Source organism: Papaver somniferum, chromosome 2 (genome assembly GCF_003573695.1).
Source record: "Papaver somniferum cultivar HN1 chromosome 2, ASM357369v1, whole genome shotgun sequence".
NCBI classification, from domain to species: domain Eukaryota; kingdom Viridiplantae; phylum Streptophyta; class Magnoliopsida; order Ranunculales; family Papaveraceae; genus Papaver; species Papaver somniferum.
The window spans coordinates 95,380,719-95,404,601 of record NC_039359.1 but is presented as its reverse complement, the minus strand read 5'-3'; the positions used below and the strand labels follow the sequence as shown (position 1 = coordinate 95,404,601).

General features: G+C 36.7%; 1 protein-coding gene and 1 long non-coding RNA gene across 3 annotated transcripts; one reads left to right on the top strand and one right to left on the bottom strand.

Annotated features, from left to right (window-relative positions):
- Window positions 1-1,263: 1,263 nt before the first annotated feature.
- LOC113348465 (sister chromatid cohesion protein PDS5 homolog A-like) lies at window positions 1,264-16,358 on the top strand. Its single transcript, XM_026592242.1, has 33 exons — window positions 1,264-1,588; window positions 3,363-3,566; window positions 3,642-3,823; window positions 4,615-4,741; window positions 4,903-5,121; window positions 5,533-5,749; window positions 5,839-5,984; window positions 6,105-6,250; window positions 6,701-6,850; window positions 6,978-7,026; window positions 7,107-7,298; window positions 7,441-7,623; window positions 8,091-8,245; window positions 8,331-8,457; window positions 8,557-8,706; window positions 8,855-8,914; window positions 9,053-9,189; window positions 9,330-9,447; window positions 9,606-9,740; window positions 9,849-10,048; window positions 10,554-10,710; window positions 10,828-10,974; window positions 11,944-12,024; window positions 12,142-12,828; window positions 12,940-13,041; window positions 13,236-13,315; window positions 13,781-13,832; window positions 13,919-14,005; window positions 14,127-14,164; window positions 14,343-14,405; window positions 14,489-14,667; window positions 14,795-15,519; window positions 15,924-16,358. The coding sequence occupies exons 1-33, from the start codon at window positions 1,496-1,498 to the stop codon at window positions 15,948-15,950; spliced, it is 5,415 nt and encodes a 1,804-aa protein (XP_026448027.1). The 5' UTR covers window positions 1,264-1,495; the 3' UTR covers window positions 15,951-16,358.
- A 4,109-nt stretch (window positions 16,359-20,467) lies between these two features.
- LOC113353736 lies at window positions 20,468-23,883 on the bottom strand. Of its 2 annotated transcripts, XR_003361497.1 has the most exons (8): window positions 23,767-23,883; window positions 22,932-23,005; window positions 22,431-22,548; window positions 22,025-22,165; window positions 21,655-21,733; window positions 21,501-21,551; window positions 21,002-21,176; window positions 20,468-20,529 (listed from the first exon to the last, which is right to left on the bottom strand). It is a non-coding gene; the product is annotated as an uncharacterized LOC113353736 (long non-coding RNA). The 2 variants fall into 2 exon arrangements; XR_003361498.1 differs by lacking the exon at window positions 21,501-21,551 and having other exon boundaries at window positions 22,431-22,571.

The following is a 23,883-nucleotide window of genomic DNA, read 5'->3' as shown; positions in this document are numbered from 1 at the left end:
TCGGTGGTGGCGGCGGGGGGCGGGTGGTGGTCGGTGGCGGCGGCGGCGGTGGTGGCGGTGCGGCGAGGGAGGTGGTGGTCGGAGGCGGGGTGGGTGGTGGTCGATGGCGGCGGTGGCGTTGGCGGTGGTCGGAGGTGGTGGCGGTGGCGGCGGTGGTCGGAAGTGGTGGCGGTGGTTATCGGTGGAGGCGGTGCTTATTGATGGTTGTTTATTTCTTGTTGGGGGTGACAATATAATAAGAATTAAAGTGTGGTTGATTTTTGTTTTTGTTGGGGTGATTTAAACTAGAAGGGTAATATAGACAGTTTATTTAAATGGGGTTTTTGTTAACAATTTGTTTTGTTGGAGTTTTTGTATATGGATAGTGACACCTTTGGAGTTATAACTCGCGGACCGTACTTTAAATCATAAAATATACCGTGACACACTTACCATAACTATTTTGGGTCGAGAGCTTGTTTGGACACACATATTAAAGTAACTTTTCGATTTTTAAAAGTAAAAAAACTAAAAGCTAGTTTACTTATAAAATTGCGGAACGACTACTAAAAACAAAAAGTAAACTTTCTGGATACACATCCAAAAGTTATCTTTTAACTTCTGGAAGCAAAAAAATTAGAAGTTAGTTCGGGTATATAATTTTAGAATGACTTTTAAAAGTAAAAAAACTTAATTTTTGTGAAGCTAAATATGTTTACTTATGACTTCTACTTTTGACTTCCGATTATGATATCCTCGTGCTTTTAGTATCCACATGCACTGCTGAAGCAGAAATATCGACCTGAAAAGGACAAATGTGTTGGTTTGTTTAGTGAGTTTGATCATTAATCGCGAGTTTAATGAAGAGCCGCGAGTTCGATCATCTACCGCCGAGTTTGATCATCAACCTCTCGCGGGTCTTCCACAACCGCCAACTACAAATCCCGTTTCCCAACATAATATTTTCCTATTCTTTATTCACTTTGTCATATTTTATCTCACCTAAATAGTATATTTTATATTTTAATTTTATCTTATAAAATATTTTATAATTAATTTTTTTTTTAGCTAAATCTGTTCATTTTGTTCTAGTTTTTTACTGTGGAAAACGCAGTTTGTTTATCTATGTGGCTTAACAATTTTTTTTTTTGATCATTGCCATTGGAACTGCCCTACGGGGTAATTGTGTAAATGTAGTCGAGATTCACAAATCCCGACAATCCCCTAAACTCTCTCTCTCTCTCTATCTCTTCTGTCAATTAAATGACGACGAAGTCGTAAGCAGTCCTCAGTTTCTCACTTTCGGGTCTGGAAAAAAAAAAGAGAGCGAGTTAAGACTTAGTAGTAGTTCCGTCAAAATTAAACCTTTCTTCTCCCCGATTTCATCTCATCACCTTCTCTTCCGGTAACCCAAAACGGAAAACCTTCTTTTTCTTCTTCTTCTCTCCGCCTCGATGCTGTTACTTTAAAGAATTAGTTTTTTTTGTTTGAAAATTTGCGCTTACTGTCAACAAAAATGGCGCAAAAAGTTCAACAACAGCTCCGAGAAGTTGGATCCAAGCTTGAAACTCCTCCTACTGATAAAGATGCTTTGATTGAGCTACTAGAGGTTGGTTCTTTTGAGACTTCGTTCTCATTTTCTTTTCTACTTCGACTCTTGGAATTCACTGTTAATCTTTGAGAATTGAGATACAGTTCTTTTTAGCTTCGTTTGGTGTTAATTTTGGGTGTTCTACTTTATTTATGAGTGTTTTGGGTGGTAAATTTGTTGTTTTTAGGGCGAGTTTGTGGATTTAGGTTAAGCTAGGGTTCATTTGAGTGTGAAAACCTAGTTTTATGGGAACAAAGGGAACTTGTTTGGAGAGTTTTTAGGTTCTTTTGGAGTAATAGTAGTGTGTTTGAAGTGAAAAATTCAAGGTTATTTCTTTATTCAGAGTGTTTTGGGTGTTAAATTTGCTGGTCTTAGGTTGAGTTTATGGATTTAGGTTAAGCTAGGGTTCATTTAAGTGTGAAAACCTAGTTTTATGGGAACAAAGAAATTACCTAGGGAACTTAATTGGAGAGTTTGTAGGTGATTTTGGAGTAATGGTAGAGTGTTTGAAGTGAAAAATTCAAGGTTATTTCTTTCTTCAGAGTGTTTTGGGTGTTAAATTTGTTGTTTTTAGGTCGAGTTTGTGGATTTAGGTTAAGCTAGGGTTTGTTTGAGTGTGAAAACCTAGTTTTATGGGAACAAAAGAAATATCTTAGGTTACTTATTTGAAGAGTTTTTAGGTGCTTTTGGAGTAACAGTAGAGTGTTTGAAAGTAAGCTAGGGTTTACTTAGAATTCTGAGAAAATGGTAGGAACAAGAAGGGATTGATGATAATTGACTCACCAGAGCCGTTGTCTGATTACCACTACTCCTATTCTTAAAAGTTGATCGGTGATGATCTCAAGCATAAATGGACACTTTTTGCTGCGGATTCCGAGTAGTGTATTAACTAATGATAAATTGTTGAAAATAAGTATACATAGATGATGGTCTCTTAGTTTGCATCTCTGTGGGGGAAATCTTTACTTCAATAGGATAGAAAAGAAACAGAGAGATCCAAGAATGTGCCAAGTTCACTGTACAAAGGGTTCCATATCATTAATAGATGTCCCAGTGCTCACCAGGATATTTTACATTTGCGCCTGTTCTTCAGAAGTAGAGGATTATTACTTAGTACAATCTGATATTTTCAAATTCTATTGAAGGTGGAATCATACCCCATGTGAAAATTTTAATATGGAGATGTTTTCAAGTTAACCAAATCTGATATATGTATAGCAACCTATTTCTAATTTGTTTGTTTCAACTATATTTTATTCTTCATCCCTGGGTATCTCTGAACCCATCTAATAACCAATTGTTTTAAAAGATTTTTAGTCAAGGCATAAGGGAATTCTTATATAAAACTCTCACCTCTGCGGTTTTCTAGTTTAGGGTCATTTGTGTACACTTTCTCTGCCGAAAGTAATTCTACTTCTGTTTGATACATCACTAACTACCTGGGCTGGTTTTAAAAGAAAGCAATCTTATGCTGATGTATTTGCTAAGTGGGTGTAGATTCAGAGTCTCACGTATGCACCCACTATTCTGTAAAAATTCATAGGTTCTGATAGGTTTGGCCTTCCTAATATGCAGTCTTTTTTATTTGTTAGGTTTATGTGTCCCCTTCTACTTTCATTTATAGGCCAGTTAACTGCTACTTTCATTTATGAGTTGACTGCTACTTTCATTTATAGGCCAGTTAATATTGATGTTTACCGTCTCTTTTTAATTACCTTATTTACAGTGACATATCCATTTCCTTGTTATTTGCATGATAGCTTATGCATGATTGTACTTTTTTCTTGTATAGCAAGCTGTAGTTTGCCTTTCTAAGCTGGATCAGTCTCCCTCGGCATTGGTATTAGATTCGATGCAGCCTTGTCTTAATGCAATGGTGAAGTCAGACCTACTGAAGCATCAAGATGGGGATGTGAAGCTTCTTGTGGCGACCTGCCTTTGTGAGATAACTCGAATTACCGCTCCGGAAGCTCCTTACAGTGATGATATTTTAAGGGTAAAAGAGATAGTTATGATTTATTATTTTCTTCACATCTCTTATACCATGCTGATCAGTGTAATTGTACTGCAGGATATATTCATCTTAATTGTAGGCACCTTTCATGGATTAAGTGATACCAGTGGTCCATCTTTTGGAAGGAGAGTTGTTATTTTGGAGACTCTCGCAAAATATAGATCATGCGTTGTGATGCTAGATCTCGAATGTGACGATCTAGTGAATGAAATGTTCAGTACATTTTTTGCTGTTGCAAGGTATTTCTACTATTGTCCTTTCACGCCTCGCTCGTGCAAGATTTTCTTCTCTTGATTAACTTTTTTAATCAAGTCAACTACCTCCTGACATGTTTGTTATTTAGCCTCAAAATCGAGCAGAAATATACATAAGCTTTATGTTGCTAGCAAATAAGGTTCAGCTTTTCTTTTGTTGTGGTATTGTGTTGGTGAGGATTCTCCATGAGAAAAAAGATTTACAAGCTTAGATTAGAAGGTTCCCAGATGCTATAGAGACTGCATGCTCAATTTGAGTTGAACAAAATAGTTTGTGTAAGAGATTTGCAAGATGTTCACGTTTGAAGGCAATGATTTCTTTACTGGATAATTATGGAGTCATGCTTGAAAATAATTAATTAATGAGCTTCTGGTCATTACATACTAATATGTACCAATCGTGCTTAGCTAAACTTGAATTGGAACATGTTTTAGGAAGAAGTTCCTGCCTTCCCTTTATTGCTTACCTACCTTTTTGGTTTCGGCACCCAAATGACACTTGCAAATCTATTATCACGTGTAAATTGGTTTTCTTGTAGTTTTGTGAAATATGATGGTTATACACATAGTTTTCCCACCCTCAGCTATATTCTTTTAGCTTGTGGCACTGAAAGAACTCTTCAGAGATAATACTACTTTCTCTGTTTAGAAGTGAACCATGAGTAATGATTTTGGAGCAGAAGGGAAATTATTTTTCCTATTCTCTTCCTCCAACCGATTAGCATTTGATTATGTAGACTTCTTCACTATTCTTATGGGTATTCTCACATGTGCAGTGACGATCATTCAGAAAGTGTTTTAACATCAATGCAAACGATCATGGTACTTCTTTTGGATGAGAGTGAAGATATTCCAGAGAATCTGTTAATTATCTTATTATCGGTTCTAGGTCGAGGGAATAATGTAAGTTTCTTTATGTGTTGTCTGCCCTCGTTCAGTGCTTTTATCTGAAGTGTATTTCTTCGAAGTTGTATTTGTTGTGATCTCTTGTACAATGTTCTGTTTCTCATGATTTAACACCTTCACAGAGTTGAGTTACTTTCTTTTGTAATTTCTGACAATAGGATGTTTCTACGGCTGCACGGAGGGTCGGTATGAAAGTAATAGAGCTTTGTGCAGTAAAACTTGAACCTTGCATTAAACAACTGCTGGTACCATTAATGTCTGGAGATGGAACTTCTTCAACCAGTAATTTTGATTATCACGAAGTTATCTATGACATTTATCGCTGTGCTCCTCAAATACTCTCTGGGATCATCCCGCATCTAACAGGAGAACTTTTGGTACACTCACCCACTGTGTATAACATTTTTACATAGTTTTTTCCGAATCATAATTGTTACATAGTTACTTTTCCATAAAGGCTACTTTACCTTGTCTAACAGCTTCCTTCGATGTTGTTAAAAAATACCAGTTTTTCTTGTATGTTTCAATTTGTTTAATCTTGTTAGTTGTTACCATGCATTTATGTCTTATATACTATTTTGAAGTAAAATTTGCGTGGGTTTATCACTTTTCTCCACTTGACTTGATGATTAACTTAACGAGCAAGTCCTCTCTACCAAATTTGAACCTACACCCATTCATTTGTTAGATAATCGTTCTAATTATCCCTCCATCTACTTGGGATGAATAAAATGCGACGCTATTTTTAGCTTCTAAAACCTCTAATTTCCAGTTTTGAACTATTGCAGACAGATCAGTTGGCTATTCGTCTAAAAGCGGTGAAGCTACTTGGAGATTTATTTGCTCTGCCTGATTATCCAATATCTGAAGCATTTCAGCCATTATTCTCTGAGTTTTTGAAAAGGTTGACAGATAAAGTCGTTGAGGTTCGAGTTGCTGTCGTTGAACACATAAAAAGTTGTTTGTTGTCAAATCCAACTCGACCTGAAGCTGATCAAATTATATGTAAGGACAACTATCTGTCTTTTCTTTTCCAATGACCTTTGCTATGATGTTATTAACTCCACTCACTTTGTGACTGATGAATGTTCCAGCTTCTCTCTGTGATCGGTTGTTAGACTATGACGAGTGTGTCAGGAAACAGGTTGTTACCGCACTTTGTGACATAGCATGTCATAATTTGAAATCCATTCCAGTTCAAAGTGCAAAACTCGTTGCAGAGCGCCTTCGAGACAAATCCGTATTACCACATCCCCCTCTCTCTTTCAAACTATCTATATAGGCCTCTCTCTGGATGTCTTTAGATCATCTGGTATCGAATTATTGGCCGACTTATATTGTCTGTTTTTAAAATTTCCAGCTGCTCGTCAAAAAGTATACTATGGATAGGCTAGCTGAAATATACAGACTTTATTGCTTTAAGTGTTCAGACGGGTCAATGAACTGCAATGAATATGATTGGATCCCTGCGAAGATAGTGAGATGCTCCTATGACAAAGATTTCAGGTAAGGCACCAATTAGGTCTGCGAGGATTTGTATTGTTTCGGTTAGTGGGATGGGGAGTGTACATATGTTTGTGAGAGGGTAATGTTTTCCATTATGAGTATCGTCCATTGGAGTTTCTCAAATGAGCAAATTTGCATTTTTTTTCTCCTTTTCGTTTCTTTTGTTGGTGTTTCTATAAGAGACGGTCCACTGAAATGAAAATGCAAGACTTAAACCCTGGTTCTGAGCCAGTACACATCTCTCTGCCCTTAGGCTTAAACTCTCCATGTGACGATGTTAACAGATGTAACAAGTGGTGCACTTAGTTCAGTGTTGAAGGTAGAACATTATCGAAACATTTTGTTCGGGTATTGTCTGTATCCGCTAGGTAGAACTGTATCAATATATTTCGTTCTGGTTTTGTCCATAGCCGCCAACATAGACCTGCTTGACATCCTTCATTTTAACAGGTCAGAAACAATTGAAATGGTTCTGTGTGAATCCTTGTTCCCTGGTGATTTTTCAGTCAGAGATAAGGTGAAAAATTGGGTTAAAGTCTTCTCTGGATTTGACAAATTTGAGGTTAAAGCACTTGAAAAGATTATGGAGCAGAAGCAGAGGTTTGTTTTGAATGCTTGATCTTGACATCATGCACATTGGTGTGACATATGGAGCTCTCTTTATTTAAGTTTCATGTATTTGATATTTTGTGCACGGATTTTCAGGGGATTTCCTCTTGGATTGCAGGTTACAGCAAGAAATGCAGAAGTATCTGTCCCTCAGACAGATGTATCAGGTTTGAAAAGTTCTGAAAATTGACTTCCGACGTTAAAACCGTTTAGCGAAGTCCTGCAATCTGATGTTATAGAAGTGCAGGATGGAGATGCCACTGAGCTTGAAAAGAAAACTTCGCCTCTATTTCGGTTCATGTCGCGTGGGTTTATTGATCCTGCAAAAGCTGAGGAGGGATTTAAGGTTCTTGATCAATTACAAGATGCTAATATGTGGAAAACTTTAATGAACCTTACTGATCCTAACACCACCTTTCAGCAATCTTGCTTGTGCCGGGTAACTTGCACTCTGATTTAGGCTTAAAAATCATAATCGTTTCAAGAAGAAAAATTTCTTCTCTTTATAGGTAGGATAGTTTGATTTGGGAAAATATTATTTCTGGAAAATTCCTAAGGGCTGCTGTTGCCCTTATGTGCAGGATGACTTGCTTAGAATATTTGGTGAAGAACACAAGCTTCATGACTTTATGAGTGCCCTCTCAGTGAAGTGTTCTTTTTTACTGTTCAACAAAGAATATGTGAAGGAACTCATATCGGAGGCTACCACACAAGTGTCTGCAGGAGATGCGCAACTCACTCACTCACGCATTGATCTACTTGTGGTACAAAATATTTCATTCTTCCTAGTTCCATTAATAATATTTGCACGGTCGGTGGTTCATGAATCCTGGTTTGTGTATTCTTATTTGTTGTACCTGATAGGTGTGCCTCTTTATTCATTAACGAGAATAACCTTTATGTTCCACTTTTCTTCCCTCCCTGGGAGAGGTAAATTTGTTATTTAGGAGAGTCAAGGTAATCATGTATATTAGGTTTTCATTCAAAAAGATGAAAGGATAGCCGATTACCTAGTTTGTGGTACTGGTCATGCACATAGCCTAGCGTGCTTTTGTCGTGCTTTCTTCTATAGGGGTCGCTTATACCGAATTCCATGCTTTGTTTTCTCTTGTATGTACATGTTACGCTAAAATTTCATGTTTTGCTGGTTACAAATGAGTAAAATTGGATTTTTATTTTCCTTTTAAGTAAGATCTTTTTCCTGACTACTAGTGTCGTCAATGTGTTACAGATGGTTGCACGATTCTTTCCGTCACTTCTAAGTGGGACTGAAGAAGACCTTGTAAATCTTCTTAAAGAGGACAATGAAATAATTAAAGAAGGTATTTTGCATGTTTTGGCGAAGGCTGGTGGATCCATCCGGGAACAACTTGCCTTGACTTCTAGGTGGAAGTTCGTTATCTTTGATTCTTATATTTAAAGAGCCAAAAGGTATTTAGGCTGCTAATACAATTTTCATGATCACTTGCAGTTCAGTAGACCTCATATTAGAGAGGCTGTGTTTGGAGGGTAGCCGCAGGCAAGCTAAGTATGCTGTGCACGCTCTAGCAGCAATTGCAAAAGATGATGGGCTGATGTCGCTCTCTGTTCTCTACAAGGTTACATTTAGTTCTTCAGGCATTATTTTGCTGTAAGTATTGGCCTGATACTTTGCGTGCTGATACTTGCATAACTGATGCTGCTTACTGAATCTGCAGAGACTCGTTGATATGCTGGAGGAGAAAACACATTTACCTGCCATATTACAATCCCTTGGATGTATTGCACAGAGTGCAATGCCAGTTTTTGAAACTAGAGAGAAAGAAGTTGTAGGCTTTATTACTAGCAAGATTCTGGAGTGCAGCAGTGTATGCTTCTAAAACATATAATGACTCGCTACCTGTATCGTGCCTTATCTGTTTACTCTCTAATATCATTTTTTTTTTAATAAATTTATCAAAAAAACTTTTCCTTTTACTCTCTAATTCAATGTAAATATGTTTTGTGTTTCTTTAGGCAGCAGATGCTGTTAATGGATCCCTTTGGGATGAGAGAAGCGAACTTTGTTCACTGAAGGTCAGTTTGAGGGTGTGAGGTTTTGTTGTGTTTGATTGTATCATTCTTTCTATGTTTTGATGTCTGCTTATCCAAAATAATTTAACCTGATAAATCCTTGTTGACTTGGGAAATGCATCTTCTGTTTGTGCATTTCAGATTTATGGTATTAAGACGTTGGTGAAGAGCTACTTGCCTGAGAAGGATGCTCATCTGCGACTCGGGTTTGATAATCTTTTGGGAATCCTTAAAAATGTCCTTACCATTGGCGAAATTTCTAAAGATATAAGATCAAGGTGCTTATTCTAGCATGGATTATCTTCTAGAACACTAAAGCAGGGTCTAGGTTTACTTGATTGGTTTATGTTGCTTGTTTTATTGTGCTCATTAAATGCTCATACTGAATTCTTATTTATGTTTTTGTTTTGCCTTCCAGTGATGTTGAAAAGGCCCATATGAAGCTTGCTTCGTCAAAAGCGGTTCTGCGCCTGTCCAAGCACTGGGATCACAAAATACCTACCGACATTTTCCACTTAACTATAAGAACGTCAGAGGTTGGCATCTGACATGCTAAATCTTTATGATAAGAGCCCTGTAGTAAATGTCAAACTCTAGCACCACTTGACACTGTAACCAAGTAGCAGGTGTTGTTTAGTTTATACTATTTTTGGTAACTATTTACATTTGATTGTTCCATTTTTCTTCAACTCAGGTTATGTACCCTGAAGCTAAGGGATTGTTCTTGGGGAAGGTGCATCAGTACATCAAAGACCGAGTACTGGACCCAAAATATGCTTGTGCCTTTTTATTTGGCATTTCTGGTTGCCAACTTTCAGAGTTTAAAGATGTTAGTATTCTTGCCAGTGTCAATTGCTACATAATATTTTTCTTTTGCTTGAATGTGCACCAGTTCCTTCGCTGTTTGATATGATTTATTCATTGTTTTATTTTGCAGAATAAACACAACTTGACTGAAATTATCCAGATGTGTCACCAAACAAGGGCACGCCAACTTCCCATCCTATGTGATGCAAGCCCACTCATGACGTATCCAGAATACATTCTTCCGTACTTAGTCCATGCACTTGCTCATCATTCTTCTTGTCCTAATATTGATGAATGCTCAGATGTTGAAGCATTTGAAACCATATACAGGTATCTATCTGTATTTAAACATTTACACTTGGTTGTAAAACGCACTCCTCGATGTGGTGTGTGTGCTGAAAAGCATTAGTGGTAGTGTAGCAGTGGTCTAGTGGTATTGATGATGTTACCATAGTATATAATCAATAAATTGAAAGGTTACATCTCGGCTACTCCTAGGAATTTAATTAGCAATCCTTGAGTTCTCAGTCTGTGTGATCAAAAGAGAAAAGATAAAAAGGGTTTGTTAATAAATTGAAAAGCTCAGTTTGCAGTTAGCTTGTGCATTTGTGCTAGACCTGGTTAACATATGTCTATGCGTACATGTGTATATATCCACTAAAAAATAAACGTATTAGGTGTGTGGTTACCCTTTTTGCATCTGCCTCTTGATTATTTCATTGCTGTTCAGTTGTCAAGATTTGTTACCTGGTTGTATGCGTAGATGTATGAATAACACAAGAGACTAACACAACCGTCAGTTTGGGTTTAATGAGTTGTTTCTCATTGATCGCAGAGAATTGCATTTATTTCTTTCTGTGGTGGTGCATGGAGACGAAGATGTGAAATCAGAGGATTCTGTGAAAAAGAAAAAGGAAAGTCTTTCTACATTGATTGCTATCTTTGAGAGTATCAAGTGCTCGGAAGATGTACTTGATGTAAAGAAGTCAATTGTAAGTTTCTGTTTCCATGCTTCAGATTCTTCCTCAGTTCGTTATCAGTGGTTCCTAACTTTAGGAATCTTACCAAAGGTGAAGCTATTTTTATGACTAAATAATTGCAACTTGCAGAATTCTCACGCAATATGTGACCTTGGATTGTCAATTATCAAACGCCTGTCTCTAAAGCAGGATGCAGTGGCCGAGTCCGTAAAGTCAGCTCCATTACCTGCAGCACTGTACAAACCATGTGAGAAGAAACTGGAGGCTGAGTATCTGGTAAAACTCTGTACCTTACTTTCAGTAAATTTTCCATGTTTGTGTTATAGTATTAGGTCTCAAGTCGAGTGCTTTGTAGATGCTCAATCTCAATACTCATCCTTGTTTTTTTGGTTATTTCTTGAAAAAATTGAACATCTCGTGTTGGGAGTGTAGGTTTCACCTTATACTTTATACTTCCCAGCGTTCTAGATGATTTTGCTGCTAAAAATGTGAAATTCTATCAGATTGTAGAATCATATGCACATTCAGCCTTCTTTCTTAGACATCTCAAAATCTCTAAGCTCTATTAACAAAATTTCACAATAGCAAGTTCAAATATTTGTGCATCTTCTGCCAGTAAATTGTATTTCTGTCGAGGATCATCGCTAGTTTAGTCACTAGTTAAAGAAAACCTACCAGTATCAATACTCAGATCACTGAAACAAAGAAAGACGCCTCGCCGAGACTTAATATGTCATCATAAACACATATTTTCTTTAGACAAAGATGATGCAGTTGTTCCTCCCCCGTGTAGGGAAATTACCCCCGACCAATGACTTACACCAGTGGCTTGATGCATTCCATCTTCTTTTATCTCTTGTTTTCCATGTTCCTTAATCTCTTGTCTTCCATGTTTCTCTGCTGTACTATAGAATCTCCCCAAATCTACATATCCGAGCTGCATTAATCTTAGACTATCCTTCTTTGGGAGCCTTCTGCAATCTACTAATTACTCTCAGTGACGATGAAAGGAATGTGTCATTATTTTTACAGCTTCCCTCGTCCATTCAGGTTGACCATAGAAGTGTCTTGGATGAGGCAATTTATTGTGTAAATTATGTCGTTGTCAAATAGATGTGTGGCTTCATATGAGTTGTTTGAAATTTCTGGAAAGGAGGCCAGTGCATATGCTTCGATAACTTGTTTCGCATACTAATGTTTAACTACAAATTTTAAACTTAAACCTGCTGTTTTTTTTTTCTTTAGGCTAAAGAAGGGAATACCTGGTTGGCTGGTGATAGTGTGTTTGCTCATTTTGAATCACTCAAGTTGGAACCTGATGAAATGGTATGTTCTATTACACTGGTGATGATTTTGTTCCCTAATATTCCTTCAGGAAATCAATTTCGTTTTCTGGATGTATTTTTCTGCATATATTTACTAACAGTATCTTGACATCCTCAGGGTACAGAAATTAACGAGGGTGAGGATGAACTCGACGCCGTTGACAAAGATGGGAATGAAATATCTTTACGGAAGGTGATGAAAAGTTTGAAATCTAAGGGAACCAGGACCAGGAAAGTAAGGAAGAAGAAGGTTCTAACTGGTGAAACTAAAAAACAGGACCACAGCGATGATATTCTTGGAATGGTAAGAGAAATAAATCTGGATACTTCGGGGAGATCTCTAAATGCGGACTCTGGGAACATTTCAAGTGAAGAAGAGAACAAACAAGTTAATGGTGTCAAAATTCCTGATTCTGGAAAAAGGAAAAGGGGAAAAGTTGGCCAAACGACATCTGTGGCAGCACCGAAATGCAGAATATATTCTTCTGGTAAGGGTGCTAACAAATCCTCTCGCTCGAGGAGCACTAAAAAGGGTTCGAGAAAAGCTTCTGTAGATGATTCACATAACGCGGGCACTCGCTCCTTGCAATATCATACGTCAGATGGGGAGGCTGACTCTGGTTCTGATGATAAAATGCCCGACTTGAAGGAAAAGGTGAAACCGAAGACTTCGGATTTGCTATCATCATGCTTACCATCTAGATTAAGCAGAGGGTTTCCATCAAAACCTAAGGGCAACGGGTCCAATAAAGGTTTGAAAAAGGCGGCAGATATTACTGGTGAAACTGATGACGTTGAGATGGATGTAAGCATCTGCGCCATCAAATCTGTGAAGGAATCAAATCTTGCAAATGTTTATCCTGTGTGTGGTTGTGGATTATAATTCTTTTTTTTTTTTGCTTCCATATGCGTGCAGAACTCCTATGAGCTGGCGGGAAGAAACAACCCAATTAGCACTGCCAAATCATCCATGAATTCTGACAGGAATCTTAAAAGAAATGTCACAGGGCTGGCCAAGGTTATCCCTTTACTGATGTTCTTTTTGCAGAGGCTCACATTCTATAATTTCCCTTTGTTTTCTTTATCTATTTCCTTTTGCGCCGGTAAATGAAAATGTAGCTTACTCACATTTCTAGAACTTGGGTTTCATTCAAGTTCCTTTCAATTGATTTTGTCATACTCTATTGATCCTTCTTTTTTTCCTCCCTGCAGTGTTCGCTGAAGGATGCAAATATTCAGAGCTCAGAGATGATTGGCTGCAGAATAAAAGTTTGGTGGCCGATCGACAAGAAGTAAGTGCTATTTCAGGTTTAGTTACTCGGGTTTGTAATACAGAAATGGACAGCTACTGGAAGGAATGGTTGATGTTTAGTGTAAGGTTTACTTATTCGATGATTAAAAACTCTAATTGAACTATAGTATTAGGTTTATTATTGTAATGCAGAAACAGACTACACTTTAAAATGTGTCTTGGTAGGTTGTCTCAATTCCAGTATGATGAAATTGCAGAAATGGTTGCCTTATCATCTGGATTTCTGTGTAGACAATTGTTTCTAGCCAAATTCCCCCTAAGCAGCACATTGCATTTGCTTGCACTTAACGTAGATATACATTCTTATTAATCACAGGTCAGGGGTATTTTGCCTACCATGGTCATGTATCTCTCATGTTTCATTTAGCATATCCACCTGACTACATCTAGTGTTCTTTTTCCAATGTGTGTTACTTATTGTTTATTCCTTGCATGCTTGCAACAGGTATTATAAAGGTGTGATTCAATCTTACGATGCAAAAAAGAAGAAACACGAGGTAACATGCTCCTTAAACATTGTCATACACTTTTGCAATGTCTGCTCATATTCTGAATGTAAGTTCTCTTACTTGTGCTGTTGAAGATATTGTACGATGACGGAGAGGTGGAAGTACTTCAGTTAGGCCGTGAGCGCTGGGAACTTATATCTGATGGTCAACACCCTAGAAAGGTATCCACATAATGGTTTTACCCTATTGTGAACTAAGTTACTTGCTGTTCTTGGTTTATGTGATGGTATAGCATAGTTTTGCGAATTTCTGATATAGTGAACTGATCAAACCTGTTTACAGCGGCTAAAGTCATCAAAGAGTCCCCCTTCTAAAGGAATGTAAGTAGTATCATTTTTAGTTACTTTTTTGGCCTTGTCCATTTTCTATATCTTGTTGAGACTTGAATTAAATGAGAGACGTCTGCTGAGAGGAAATTCATTATAGATGGCTAACACAAAAAGTATGTACTGTTCGTGTAGAAAATTATGTTCACTTTGTTTTTTAATGCTGTTATAGGTCTGCACAGAAGAGGAAAAGAACACCGACTGATTCTAAACTAAGTATCAAATCCGAGAAGAGGTGCGCAGAAGCTTGTACTCCTGATGCCTTATATTAGGAATCATTCATTTGCTTAATTGTTTTCTTTTCGAGTGGGATTGCAGATCATCATCTTCTGGGGTGAGGCAAAAGAGAGCGCCAAAAAGAAGTGTGAAGCCCAAAAAGATTATATTACCAGAAAGTAACATCAGTGGTTCAGACTTCAGTGATGCCGAGCGGAAAGAGAACTCTGACATAACCCCAGAACCTGTTACAACATCAAAATTCAGTGATACAAACTCAGGCAAGATCCTCTGGCCTTCTTTTTTTTTTGACAAAAGATGTTGAAGCTTTATTTGTCCTTCATGCATTGGGAAATTTATAACATTACCTTAATTCCTTTCCTTGTTTTCTCTTCTTTTTCTCTATAGGTGATTCTGATGAGAAACAATCTGACACTGAAAAGTCTGACAAAGAAGAACACGCAGATTCTGAAGAGAATCATTCACCTGATGGAGATAAGAGCCCAATAGATGAACAAAGATCCGATGAAGAGAGAACAGATTCTGAAGACAAAAGTGTTGAAAAAACTCAAAAGAGCTCAACTGAAGTGGAGGAGACAGGCAAAGAAGTGAAATCTGATTCCGAAGTGGACAGTGTGGCACATGAGACACATAAAAGCTCCTCTGAAGCCAAGGATTCTGACAAAGAAGAGAAATCAGACTCTGAAATGGAGGAGGTAGAAGAGACACAGAAGTCAACAGAAGCCAAGGAGCCTGGCAAACAAGAGGAATCAATTTCTGAAGGGACAGGGGTAGAGGGGTCTGTGAAGGGCCCAACAGATGTCAATAAATTTGATGAGGAGAAACCGGAACTTCAAAGTAGGATGGAAGAAGACAGAGAGAATAACCCAACAGATGCAGAAGATTCTGCTGAAGAGGTGAAGCCAGAATCTCAAGATAGTATGGAAGAAGATACAGAGAAGAACCCTACAGATGCAGAAAAATCTGATGAAGAGGAGAGACCAGAATCTCAAAAATGTTTGGACAAAAATATAGAAGGCCCAACAGCTTCAGGACAATCTGGTGAAGGGGAAAAGCCAGATTCTTCCAAGTCCGACTGTGCAAGTTCTGGAGACTCGGACAACGTGCCTCTAGTATTATACTTAACCTTTCTTATTATATACGACGGGTCAAGGTCTGTTTACACTCTACAGGTTTTCACACTAGTTGCACCCTCCATGGATATATGATCCAAGTACTGTTTTCTCGATGGGGGCATGATCTTCTCCTTTGTAGATAGATGACTCACCAGAAAAACTGATTGTTTTGTAACACCTAAACCCATATGACTTGGTGGAGATGGTAAGAGAGGTTATTGCTTCAACCAATATATTACGGGTTCAAGGTGTTTCTGGAGAAATCAGTTTTTGGATCATCTACTATGAGAGGTTTGACAAGTGTAAAACTGAAAATGGTGACAAATAGATCCTGACCTATATGCCAAACTATTGCTGAATAAGTTTCTGGAGATTCTAACTTTATCATTTGGCTAATGCAGAGTGTGTGGAAGCGCAAGGCAAGGTAAGCAGGCTAAAGCACCATATTTATTCCTGAGTTATCCATGCGCCGCCGCCCTCGACTTTATTTTGAGATGGTGTTATATATCTAAACACATGCACAAATAATGGGTCTGTCAGGAACTCAGGAAACTATGTAACATAATTGTTTACTCTCCTTGCGGGGTCTGTTCATTCCTCTCATCTGACTGATTTTTCCACATTAGGTTTCTTATGTTTAGGTTATATGCTGGATGTAAGCATTTTTTGTAACTAGGGAGGGGATTATATTTGATTAGTCTTGTTTGTCTTTGGTTTTTGTGACTATGGCCTCAACACTTCAACTGCCAAACTAAGAACACCAGATATGGGTATGTTTGTAAAGCTTATACTATTTACAATCTCCCCGGTTAAATTGACATAAGTCCACGTATCAATTCAAAAAATGGATTTCAACTTTTGAAGCTGATTTCATTGTCCCAAGGGATTCCACAAAACATGACCAATGAGAAAAATGCATGTCTGAGGTGATCTCTTAGAGCAAGTCTTATGGTGGAATCCATCCATCTTCCACGCCACCTCAGCACTTGGAACTGCGGAAGAAAGCGCAAGTGTAACGGTGGAATAGTAGAAACGCCAATAAGAATAGCATAAAACGCTAATAATCCTTGTGTCCTAAGTATAGAAGCTTAAGAGGTTTGTCTCTTAGAGCTAAGTTAGGAAACCATATACTTGTAGGAAAGTAATCCTTGTTAAGGAATGTGTCCACTCTTATTGTGTGTATAAATAGCCATAGAGAGAACTAGAGAAAACACACCAGAACTAGTAAGAGTTCTCTTCTTCTCTACTTGAGCTTTGTATATTCCAACCTATAAGGTGATATATAAAATTGCTATTCCTTCCCAAGGATTCAACCTCATTAAATACTTGTTTTTCTTGTGTGTGTGATTGTGTTCTTGGCGATATTGAACTACCTCGTAGTTGTGCAAACCTAAACGCTTCCGCAGGCTTTGGCGCTACATGATGGTGGTCAAAGTATTTCATATCTTCCCTGTGCTGATGATACAATATTATTCGTAAAATATGATTGGGATGAGGTTCTTTTTGTGTTTAGTGCATTAAAGTGCTTCCAAGTCGTTTCTGGTCTTAGGGTCAACAACTCAAAAACAAGCCTGGTTGGACTGGGAGATACTCCTCTGCTTGACTCTTGGGAAATGCAAATAAGATGTGTGATTGATAAGCTACTGATTTTGTTTTTACGACTGCCACTTGGTGCGAAATCTAATTCAAAGGCCATTTGGGATCTTGTTGTGGAGAGGTTAGACAGTAAGCTTGCCCCATGAAAAAGGATTAAACTATCGTAAGGAGGTAAAATTACACTCACTAAAAATGTTTTCTCTAGCCTTCCATTACATTATTCCAGCACCTTTGAAGCACCATCTTCAGTCATCAAATTACTTGAAAAAAGAGTTAGAGATTTTCTTTGCAATGATTGTGACGAATCTAAAAGAAAACATGAGTTAGTTTGTACTCCAATAGTAATGGGTGGTTTAGGCTTGAGAAATTTAAAACATTTTAACCAAGCTATGTTAGCTAAATAGATTTGGAGATTTGATAATGAAAAATATTCACTACGGTATTATGCCATTTTGGAAACGCATGGTTCATCTGTGTCTTCATGGCTTCCGGACAAAATTAAAATCTCTTATAGATGTTCCTGCTAGAAAGCAATTGTTATTCATGCTGGCATGGTCTTTAAATACTCTTTCTGACAGTTCAAAATGGTGAATCAATATATTTTTGGTTTGATGTTTGCTGTGGAAATCAATCTCAAGTCTACATTCCCTTCTCTTTACGATCTCAACATCAATGAGAAAAGGTACAACAATATCATCTCATATCTTATATGGTAACTCGAATTTTCATTTTAAGAAGGCACTTTCCGACCCTGAGGCTGAGAAGTTGATATCTCTGTTGGATATTATTGGTAAAGAACTTCCTCCGCGGCTATGTGATTCTAATGATCGACAAAGATGGATTCTCCTAATACAGGTATTTTTTCTATCAGTTCTTTATATATTACACTAGATCAAGCTCTCGATTACCCACAATTTCCTCGTAAAGATATATGGAATAACAAAGTTCCCACCAAAATCAATTTCCTGTAGATTGCTGCTCGCAACAGAATTGTCGTAATTGATATGTTTATCGATCGGGGATATTATCATGACAACAAGTGTTTGTTATGTGGAAATGCTGAGAAGAGTGTGAAACATTATTTTTCTAAATGCTCGTTATCAAGAAGAATTTAGGCTTCTCTCTTACCATCTCTGTCGTCTCTAAAAGCACCTGCATATGACAAAAATATGGTCGTCGATTCCTACAACAACCCTTTGGATTATCTGGAGTGAAAGGAACTCTCGAACATTTGAAGAAAAATCCAACGATGTAGAACAACTATATCAAAATTCAAGAGATCAATTGCTCTCTTGGACATCACTATTTAAACCAAATCTTAGAGGGTTTTCTAACAATGTAATCTTCATTTGAAATGTTAGTTTCTTTTTTGTTGTTCCTTACTCTTATAAGAGCAAATCCTATGGGTAGTGTCACTCCTTCATTTGAAGTAGTGAACTGCCAATTTTCTCTAATTAGAGTCCACTATGGGTAGTTTTTACCCTCCTTCCCCCAATACTACCATATATTCGGTTCAGGGTTCAAGTTGAACGAGTGGTCGAAAGTGTATCACTAGACGGGAGACGGTCCCCTGTCTGAATTTTTTTTTCCAAAATGCCATACACGGGAGACCGTCTCCCCAATTTGTCGATTTCCTTGATTTTCGGTGTGACACTGTTATATGAAAGAACTAGAGTTGTGGATCCCACCTCACTCTCTCTATCCCGATAGCCAGTGGGATTCAACCCGCGGGATATGTAGGAGTGCCGTAAAAGTATACCTTTTAGAGCGTCAAAATACCCGAAAAATTAGAGTATATGAGCAAAAATCGATCTCCCAGAAAATAAACAAAAACCATAATCGTAGACACAATAACTTAGCTAGTGCACTGCCAAAATAAGAATACATAACATGATCAGAACGGAGGAAACTATTTCTAGATTGCTAAGAGCTTCTCCGATGGTAGTTGTATGTGCTTCTTACGTGGAATCACTTTTAAGACATCCTCTAAGTAAAAATCCCTAAATATTGAGGAAAAAATAGTTTTATCTCCAACCCATAAAGTTTAAAATATTTATTTTGCTTATTTGTAAGAATATAATTGGCTAAAAAAATTTTACATTTTTATTTTACATTGGTTTTTAGTAATAAAAAGATGAAGACATCCTCTAGGTGCATGTCTAAAACTAGTGGTTCGCCTAGAAGATGTCCAATTTTTTTTTTTGTCACATCATCCTCACATTGAAGGGTTGGAGAGGCCACACACAATCCATTGGAGAGGCTCTAAGAAAAAAAATCCCCAATTTGTCGATTTCCTTAATTTTTGGTGTGACACATTTACACGAAAGAAGTAGAGTTATGGAGAACTGAGATTTATTTGGCAAAATATGATAGAAATTGGTGCGACACAAGTCATCTAACATCAAGTTTTTGTACATAATTTATGTGGGGAGCTTAACCAAGAAATTGTTGAGAGTATCCTAAAACTAGTTGCATAGAGTGATCAAATACTCAACAAATAAGTTTAGGTCGACGGAATGAGTACATTCAATAACGGCGAATCAGAACGTTCATTACTATGAAATTCAAGAAATTGGTCACATAATATACATGTCATATTATACGGAGTATATTGAAATCTGAAAAAGTAAAAATAAATAAAATCATTCTACAGCTGATAATTTTTTAATCTTGCAATTTTTGGTTGATCAACTCTCCTGACATTCCTTTTTGGATTGCGTGGATAAGTTGGTAAATCCAAAACTTGCTTCTCGAGAAATGACCCGGATTCGAATTTCATCCGTTTATCAATGGGTACTGCTACTTTTCTCCAGAGGTTCTGACTTAACGAATGCAAGAAGGAAGTCAATTTTGCATAGGGAAAATTATGCTCAGGCCCCATCCATGGATAACCCATAATATGAGACCCTTAATTAAAAGAAGTTTAAATCTAGGTCCCGAATTATTAAAAGATCTTGATACCCTTATGTATATTGTCAAGTCCATAATTAAATAAAATTTAAATATAGGCCCGAAATTATTAAATCTAGGCCCGAAATTATTAAAGTACATTGCGAATGTGTAAATAGAAGTTACACATGCATATGGAAAGTGTAACCAAAAGTTACACATCCTTGTGACATGTGTAATGCAAAGTTACACTTGTATATATACGCAGAAAATAGACATCAAAAAGAAAACACAAAAAAAATAAATACATGTATTACTTTAATATTCATTTACAACAATTTTTTAGCATGTGTAACTAGAATTTACACACATCTGTCTAGTGTAATTGAGAGTTACATATGTGTCTATCTAGTGTAATTGAGAGTTATACATGCATCTGACTTGTGTATTCAACGTCAACTCCAGTTCCAGCGAGATCATTACCACGTTTAAGCAATTAGCTTTTATGAAGTTATCTGAAACCTGAAATATAACAACAAGCAATCAATATTTATAAGATCAAAATGAACAGTACATACAACAATGTATATTCAGTTTCACAAGCATCTGACTAGAGTAACTAGTAGTTACACATGCATCTGAATTGTGTAACTGAGAATTACACATGCATATAACATGTGTAACTAGGAGATACACATGCATATGGCTTATGTAACTAGGAGTTACACCTGCATATGGAATATGCCATTTATCATGAACTTGCAAGCCTAAGTTACCTAAAGCAAAGTATGTGTAAGTAAAGGTTACACATCTAATTAGCATGTGTAACTAGAAATTACACATCTATTTAGCTTGTGTAACTAGAAGTTACACATCTAATTAGCATGTGTAACTGAAATTTACACATCTATTTAGCTTGTGTAACTAAAAATTACACATCCATACCAAAACACCACCACTAAGACAAGCAGAATGTAAAGTAGATCCAACTTACAATGTCTAACACAGCTCTAACATCCATACCAAACCTCTCAGCTTCATACCAAAACACCACCACTAACTCCAAATACAAATTATCTTCCAAATCTGATCCAGTACCACCACTGCCTCCTCATCCTCCTCCAAAACCTGCACCTCCACCATCAACACCACCACAAGTGTTGATTTTCCTGTAAAAGAAACATAAAAATATCAGCCAAACTAATCATTGTATACACAAACTAGTCTAGATGCAAAAGCAATACTGCCAGCCTCCAAAAGTCATAAAACAAGCATGTATAATCAACTAACTAAACAATCATGTGTAAGTCCCAACATCTACAGATGTTTTAACAATCAGATTTCATCTTATCATCTACAGATACAAGTCAATAACTGAATCCATTGTAATCATGAGAGTTCATCGTTTTTAGATGATTGGATTCAACTAGTATTACCAAGAAATTAAACCTAAAACAACAACATCAACAGTAATAACAACAATCTAAACGTACCTAGATTCAAAATTCATTGATTCCAGAAAAATTATATTTTTCTGCTCTGACCTGAATAGAACAACCAAAACAAGAATCAAAACCTAATCAAACTAAATAAGAAAATAGAACTACTAAATGAGTCAATCATATTGAATCAAAACAAAAACGTTACCTGAAGTAGCTTCAAAAGAACAAATTGGAATAAATTGATTGATTCAAATTGGAGTCACCACAATATCACCAACTGAAACCTAAATCATTCAAATTGGAGTTCTTATACAAGATGACAAGTACTACCTAGGTTTAATCATGAATAAGTTGTTTACAAGCGTTAAAAACCTTCAGCTGTTGTATTCAATCAGTATGTGTAAGTAAAAGTTACACATCTAATTAGCATGTGTAACTAGAAGTTACACATATATTTAGCTTGTGTAACTAGAAGTTACACATCCACTTAGCTTGTGTAACTGAGAGTTACACATCCATAATAAAGCACAAACAGGAGCTAATACCAGCAGATTAATGAGGATAATCGGGCATACCTGTATGAATTGAACATATCAACAACACCTTGGAGATCAAAAGCCCATGTTTCATGGTCCCCAGATTTCATAAGGTTATTGCCAACCCACTGGGAAAGTGATTTGAAGAACCCAAGCTCCATCATGTAATCTACAAGCCACCTGAGTTTTAGAAACATAATATGACATGTTAGATAGTTGATCTACTAACGTCAATTCTCTTACGAAGGTATGATTTTCCATGAAAGAAGAAAACACTTCCAAATGTGTTGTTCACTGGCAGTTCATGAACTCCAAAAGTCGTCCACCTTTACAGTGGATCCATATATATGGTAGTGTAGATGAATGTATATATCAACTTCCCAATTGCACAAATGAAAACTGTAGTATACATAAGTACAACAAAATGAAGGAGAATAACTCTTACTTTCTTGATGGGATTTCTGAGGGTAAACTTTGCAAGGTCTGGAAAACCTTCTCAACTTCTCCATCACTCTCTTCAGGATTTACATCTCCAGGTACAGATTCCAGTACCCAAAGTTGTTCTGCATCAAGGAAGTGTAGAAAACTTCATTACATGGAAGGATGGACATACTGGGTTTATTAGCAATTGAAAGAAGTAAAGATCTCAAAAAAGGTTTTGTGTGTCCTTCTTCACATTTTGTAACAATTTTGTTTAGTAAAAACTGAGAATTGTAAATAAACAAACTAAATGCCAGATCCAAATACTTCATCCACATTTCGTATCCTTAAATACAAAAATTAAACAAACATCAATAAAACCAAACAACAGAAGCAACACACTTAGAACTCAACAACAGAATTTTCAGATGTTGGTGATACCGAATCTCCAGATGAAAATTATTACTATTAACAGCTTCTTCATTAGTTGTTTCCAAAGCAAAAGAAGAATCAGATTTTGAATCACCTGTGAATGACGATTAGTTGTTATCTTCTTTATTTCTGTTGTTGTTGAAGATCTTCATAGTTCCATTGTTGAACCTGCACAATAAGTAAGTCCTAAGGTTTAAAACATCATTACATACATGAAAAACAACAAAGAAGAGGAAATCCCAACTTAAAAAAACCTTGAAAAAAATGAAAGAGATGAAACAATAACTAATTAGATTATAGAAGACTTCTGACTTGAATGGAGACTGAGAAGAGATGATGAAACCTTAACTTGAGATTCACAAGCTTTAATTTCAGATTCAAAATAAAATTGAAATAATATTTGACTGATTCGAATTCATAGATTATTTGATGCTCAACTATTTTATCTATTGAATCAAATCCATTCAAATCTCTAAATAACTACATCATAACCAGGATGAACTCCAAAAATGCACCAAAATTCCAAAACACCGAGAATAAAATTTCGATTTATCATCGTTTCTAACAGATCTTCTTCTTCTAATAACAAACACGCAGATGATTTACTATCATTCTTCCAGATCTAAAAAAGCAAATGAAATCAATGAAAGAAATATAAACCTAGAAACTTTATATGAATCTTCAAACAGAAAACTAAATTAGAACGAAATCTCTGCAGAAAAAATGAAATCAGATTACGAAATCAACCGATTGAATTGAAATTTTTCCTGTTCGATTTGATTTTCTACGAGAATCTTCATATTCAGTTCCTGCTTATGAATTTTCATTGAATCTCCGAAGAATAATTGATGTTGATTTCGAATTTATGTTTAGATAATCAGGATCTTTTTTTGTAAAGGTCAGATCTAAGTTATAAAATAATTACTCACTGGAAATTTCGATTAGAAATCGTGTTCTCGGCCTGTTTCTTCGTCTGAGAGAGAGAGCAAACCCTGAAACTTTTTTCTCTGCAACCTGCAACCGAGCGAGAGAGATGAGAGAGAAAG

Excerpts from the sequence above, each read along its gene's own strand:
- LOC113348465 (XM_026592242.1), top strand. The coding sequence starts at position 1,496 with ATGGCGCAAAAAGTTCAACAACAGCTCCGAGAAGTTGGATCCAAGCTT. Across the intron at positions 3,567-3,641 it reads ACAGTGATGATATTTTAAGG|GATATATTCATCTTAATTGT; the intron begins GTAAAAGAGATA and ends ATTGTACTGCAG. Across the intron at positions 9,190-9,329 it reads TCTAAAGATATAAGATCAAG|TGATGTTGAAAAGGCCCATA; the intron begins GTGCTTATTCTA and ends TTTGCCTTCCAG.